Source organism: Dermacentor albipictus, chromosome 2, assembly GCF_038994185.2.
Source record: "Dermacentor albipictus isolate Rhodes 1998 colony chromosome 2, USDA_Dalb.pri_finalv2, whole genome shotgun sequence".
In the NCBI taxonomy this organism is placed as follows: Eukaryota; Metazoa; Arthropoda; class Arachnida; order Ixodida; family Ixodidae; genus Dermacentor; species Dermacentor albipictus.
Window position 1 is genome coordinate 171,625,545 of NC_091822.1, and position 6,000 is coordinate 171,631,544.

The 6,000-nt window shown below is 49.4% G+C and overlaps 1 protein-coding gene across 2 annotated transcripts in view; it reads right to left on the minus strand.

Moving 5' to 3' along the window:
- Nucleotides 1-1,763, minus strand: part of LOC135900870 (neprilysin-1-like) — a 38,207-nt gene extending 36,444 nt beyond the window's left edge. For both annotated transcript variants that reach the window (XM_065430462.1, XM_065430461.1), the window contains exon 1: nt 1,504-1,763. In XM_065430462.1, coding sequence (XP_065286534.1) covers nt 1,504-1,587 — 84 coding nt within the window. In that variant the 5' untranslated portion in view covers nt 1,588-1,763. The remainder of the gene's footprint in view (nt 1-1,503) is intronic.
- Between the last annotated feature and the right edge of the window lie 4,237 nt (nt 1,764-6,000).

Below are 6,000 nucleotides of genomic sequence, written 5' to 3' on the forward strand. Positions count from 1 at the left end.
GTCAAATTGACGTTTACGAAACGGCCCTTCCTGCGACGCTCCCCACAGCATAATCATTCAGCCAATCAGAAAGCTGGCATGGCGCATATCTTGGATCGCCACCACATATTCGCGAAATCAGATTCATTGCACTGGCCTCTGTACGCTACCGCTCACTGTCTTTTTGAAGCGCTAACGCCGCAATGTAGCTGCCAAGGACCAAAAAATGTTTTACTCGATAAAATTTGCAGCTCCACGTCACGTTTCGTCATCTGGATGAAAACGCAAAATTGTATTTTGCGAAACTTCCGTTTCCCGGCGCGAATTTCAAGGCACGTGAGCTTTCCACAGCCAATCAGAGAGTCAACGTGGCGGATAATGGCGGCCGTGCCGCCGCCACGCGTGTAGAGAATAGCGCCCTTGCTCCCTCCATCTTTATGAACGCCATATTGTACCAGCGCTACGCCAATTATAGGTGCAGGAAAGGACGAATTGTATCCCGAAGGGCGCGTAAAACTCTCAGAAATGGAGTTGAGGGGGCGTCAAAGAAGCAGCACGTTGCTCTTTCAAGCGTTTTCACCCTTTGGGGTGTATAGTTGTCCCACAACGATAATCGTCATCTGCCTTGCTTGCGGTTCTTTTCTTGGAAACTTAGTGCTCGCTTCTTTCCTGTCGAGAACGCTTTGTCACGCTGATAACGCGGAAGCCGTTCGTGACTAGAAATTAGGGGACTCGCAATGTTAAAGAGACGAAATGCGGGCAAGACAAATGACGATTATCACTGCGGGAAAATATACGACCCAAAAAGTGTAAACGTCTATCAAGAGTGCATGTCGTGAACTCCATGTGCGTTACCAGCGTGACAAAGCATTCTTGTCAGCAAAATAGCACGCGTTAAAGTTTTCAAAAAAAGGCAACGCAAACAAGACCGATGACGATTATTGCTTGTGGACGAGACATGGCACAAGATTTCTTTTCAGTGTGCTCCAATAGCGCAAACGTTGTCGCCACTTGTTCTCAGAGTAATAAAGCTTTGCGTCTTACCACTTACGTTGCGAGAGCAGTGTTGCGTCACGCCTTATCTGTGGTTGACTCTCATGTTGTATAGTCTACACTCTAAAAACAGTTGCACCCTTTGGGGTGTATATTTGTCCCACAACGATAATCGTCATCTGTCTTGCCCGCGTTTCCTTTCTTTAACGCTGCGAGCTTGGTACTTTCCAGTCACGAACGGTATGTGCGTTATCAGTGTGACGCAGCATTCTCGACAGGAAAGTAGCGAGCGCCGAGTTTTCAAGAAAGGAAACGCAAGCAAGGCATATGACGATTATTGTTGTGGGACAAATATACACCCCAAAGGGTGCAAACTGTTTTTAGAGAGTAGCAAAAAGCCGCCTCACAGTCAGCGTTCTTACCGGCGTAAGCTTGACAAAGCTTTAAAGAGTGTGATAACTCTATCAACGGGACAAAGCTGTGCTGAAGGCTGCAGTATTGATTTTCACGAGGACGCTTGCCCGCACTCACTCGTTTCGATGACCTGCTGGACGCGGCCGGTGACTTGTTAGCGCGCTTCCGCATCTCTAGAGCCCATGCAGCCCTGGCGGCCATGGCGGACGACACGGCGAAGCAGAAGGCAGGTGCAGGAACGAGGTGGCTATGGCTGCGGGAGTCGACGTAAGCGTTCTCGGTGACGCTCGATAAGACGGCTGGCAGGCTCGCGAACCCTTGTCTCGCGAGCTCGCGCTCTCTTCTTCTTCTGCTTCTTCTTCCGCTTCTTCTTTGTCCGCGCCCGCTATGAGCGCTTTACTTGTAATAGCAAGTTCCGCTCTTATTAAGGCGAAAGCCTTAAGTGGCTCGTTGCAATGGCTCATACCCCCCTTATGGTGGCGTATAGTCGGGCGGTACAAATATGATGATCATCATCAATGGCTCATAACCCCTTAAGCAAGCAAAAATTTACTGGCTCATACGTAATGCAACATCATCCATACAACACGTAGAACAGCATATGTTTTAATAAAGAACAAGCTCAAAACAAGCATCCGAAGCACCACTAAAGCAATGCATACCACCCTCGGAAGGACGCTACGGCCGAGGATGCTGGCCAAACGAGAAACGAGGTGCGACATGCGACGCTGCGGTAGCAAGGCGTTCGACTACGTGTGTTGCTTTTCCCTGCTGAAAGGATGCAAGGCGAAGTCGAAGAGAAACGCCGCTGGCGTGAGTCTGACCCCGCTATACGAGCGCGCGAAGCGGCTTCCAAAGCGTTGAAAGCGAGCCAAAGAAGCTGAACTGCGAAAGCAGCAACGCGACGATGCGAGATTGCAACATAGAGAGGAGGCCGAAGCCCGCAGACTACGGCTTGCCACGCGCTTTACTTCACAATGCGGCTCCTTGTGTCTTTCAAGAAGTCTGACCCCCAGATCGTATAAATTGTTGTGTGCCGTCCATGACGACAACGATCGTACTCACCTTAATGAAGTGGAACGACATATGGGACAGATAGACGGGACTGATGGATGGAACGGACGGACGGGACAGACGGACGTGTAAGAGGCAAAATCGGCAACAGTAGGGTGATTGAAAAAGTCGGTGTGATCTAAAGCCAAACAATTTATTGCTTGTCAGTCTCTGCTGTTCGAAGTTGGCTACTGCTTCTGCACTTCCTCAAACTCTCTCTTCAACAGAAGCCTTCTCCACTCTTTTCGGGCGGATATAGTTCGTCATACAGCAGAATCCCCTACACAGCTGCTATAAGGAAAAAGCTGGCATCAAAGAAGGTGGATGCTCTGATCAGTGCGCTCCATCCTATAGACTGCTACGGAGTATATGTTTATTGACACAGTTTATTAAACAGGCCGAAGTAAGCGAAATACTGCTCTTCCGATTTTGATGGGAACTGCGCACTTCCGGAAGTAGGGCGACCGTATTACCGTCGGGCTTCGCTGATTTCTATTAGTATTCAACACAAAACTATCCTCGAACCGCGCGAAACTTAAGGTCAGCCAAGACGCACGTACGCTTGCCGGTGCGTACTCCCTCCTGGCCGCTCCTGGCTAGACGCCTTGACAGGATTCTCTTCGCATTGAACTACTAAGCAAAATGAGTAATTTGGATGTAGCTGCTATCCGGCATAGTCGAGCTGGGGTAGGAAAAAAGTTGGTTCGCATCACATAGTATACGGCCAGACTGGAGCACATGAGCGCACACTCCAGCGCTTTCGTTCCGTGTGCAGAGTAGCGTATAGATACCGCGACGGCCGCGGGCTGCTGTGCATGACGAGTGCATGCGCTCGCCGGGCGCCTGCAGCTCGATGAGGACAACAGCGTGCTCTGATCTGCGTCTGGCGAACAGGTCGTCTGCTTCCCGAGTGGCACACCCTCTAGGTGCGTTGCCATCATGGTCGAAGCTCATCACGCTCGGAATACTTCCAATGCGACTCTGGAGTGCGGCATTCATCGTTCAGTCGATGTGCGCGCTTCCAACTGATTAGCTCGAGTGAACATGGAGTTTGTTCGACCTTCCTAAATTGCGCGATTGTAGTAAAGACCTCCGCAATGATCCGGAATCCATCGATGACTTTTACAGCGAAGGTGTATATGTCTAGTGCATTTCCGTCGTCCGCGAACACCCCGCGAACGAGCTCGTCGTCGACGTCTCTTTCCCCAGCTGGCTCCGTTCCCGCTCATTGCTTATGGGGGTATGAGCCTTTCGCTTTGCTTTGCTTTGCTTTGCTTTTCTCCTAGACTGGCTCACACCCACTATGGGGTCAAGAATCGGGTGATATAGGAAAAAGATATCCACTCATTGGAAAGACGAAACTACCGTTGTCATCATCATCATCATCAACAACAACAGCAACAACAATTATCATCATCAGTAGTGGCTCGAGCATTGTCTTCTGCTTGAACAGCTGACTCGTTTGCGACCTTCGGCTCAACCGCTCGGACGCGCTCACGCATATTTACTCACGCCTATACACTCTTAAAACGGTTGCACCCTTTGGGGTGTATATTTGTCCCACAACAATAATCGTCATCTGCCTTGCTTGCGTTTCCTTTCTTGAAAACTCGGCGCTCGCTACTTTCCTGTCGAGAACGCTGCGTCACACTGATAACGCGCATGCCGTTCGTGACTGGGAAGTACCGGGCTCGCAGCGTTAAAGAAAGGAAACGCGGGCAAGACAGATGACGATTATTGTTGTGGGACAAATTTGCGCCCCAAAGGGTGCAACTGTTTTTAGAGTGTATATGTTCGAGCGTTCGACGTCGTCGTCTTCTTCCGCAGCTAGCTCCGTTTTCGCTCATCATTCCAGCTTAGAATTTCGTTTCTGCTCTGTCATAATGGGCAGGCCGCGTTAATATATTTTTTTTTCTTGTTATGGTTGCGTGAACCATTGTTTAAGATGGTATTAGCCATTCATTGTCTTATGTGAAGGACGCATTTAATAACAGAGGTGATGCCACAATGTGTGTGCATACCTATCGTCATGGTGACCCCCGATCAGGAGAATGACTATGTTCGTACCTTTCTTCGAAATTCATCTGCGTCGTGTGCTAAAGAGCTTCTCTGGTCATCCACCTTCACAGACTGTGCGCTAAGGAGAGAGCCATCGCGGCTCACATCCTTTGGGACTGTAGTATAAATCCACAAGAAGCCAGCGAGAAGACGACGATCCCGCCGCAGCTAGAGGCTGCAACGAGGAGTTATGACCAAGATACACAACTGAAGGCCGTCCAGCAAGTCTCGGCAGCTCTAGAGAGGCAGCGACCTCGCGAAACCGAGGAGGAGGGCAGCACCCCCAGGAAGGGGGCGGCGGCCCTCTCGGATCCGCGGAAGTAGCGAGGAAGCAAAACCTCGAGGAGCACAATGCACGAGACTGACGTAGTGGCCGCGTCGCGGTAAAAGCTTGTCCTCCCTGCGTGAAGGGAGCCTAACCGACTTTGCAGGCATTTTTACTAAAGTTGTTCTCTCTCTCTCACTATCGTGGCGGCGATTTTCTGTTCAACGAAAACACTGGAAATTCCGCTGCGTAATCTAGGACTGCCTTTATGCAGTACTTTTCAACTAACTTGGAGCAACGGTGTTAGGTTGCAGCCACAGGAAGGTGTCCCGAGCAATCTGTAATTACCTCTGTGATACATAAAGATTTCCGTAGTAATCTTTCCCATTTGCTTTATTTCTCCTGTAATAAATTATGAATTTAGGAAATTGCAATGGCAAGAATCGCAACTTCACAGTAATGATTGATATTATTCAACACCTAACTTATTCAATCTTCACATCTACCCTTTAAGTATTTCTAATATTAGGTGCATGTTACTATTCCTATCTGTGCGAGACCGACTACCTCGTTATACGCTAATTTATTTCATGTGCTATCGGTTATTACCACCTGGTTCGTGGCCTACCCCCACAGTGGATTTGTGCCATTAAACAAGTCATCATCATCATCATCATCGTCGTAGTCGTCGTGGTCATCACCATCATCATCATCGTCATCATCGTCCTAAATGCGAAAGGAAAAGCGCTACTCGTGTTACTCGATGCGAAAATAGACGCGCGCAGCTAGTAGCTAGCTTCACTGTAGCACAGCAAAGGGATGAGACATCGTAAGCTGAAGGACAGCCTTCGAGGTTGACCCGTTGAAGGCGCCAAAATCGCAAGTAGTGACGCCTTTGCGAACATCCAAAACAAAATTTGAACTGCGCGCCATGGCGATGTTAAATAGGCGGAGCGTTGTAGGCACCGCAAAGCACCCCCCCCCCCCCCCCCCCCCGTAGCCTACGCAGCGTAGGAATTGCGAGCATCGCGAAACCAACCACAGGTCTTCGCGGTGCTCCCGGTCCGCTTCTTTTCAGTGAAGTACTTATGGCGGGAAAGTATTTTGGAATAGTTCATGTTAACGTCGAAGGCATTTCTCCACTTCGATGAAAAATGGTTAAGAATCCCTTTAAAGAACATCACTGTCCAGCGTATTGGCGAGCCTGTAAATTGCGTAACATCATATCACACACAATC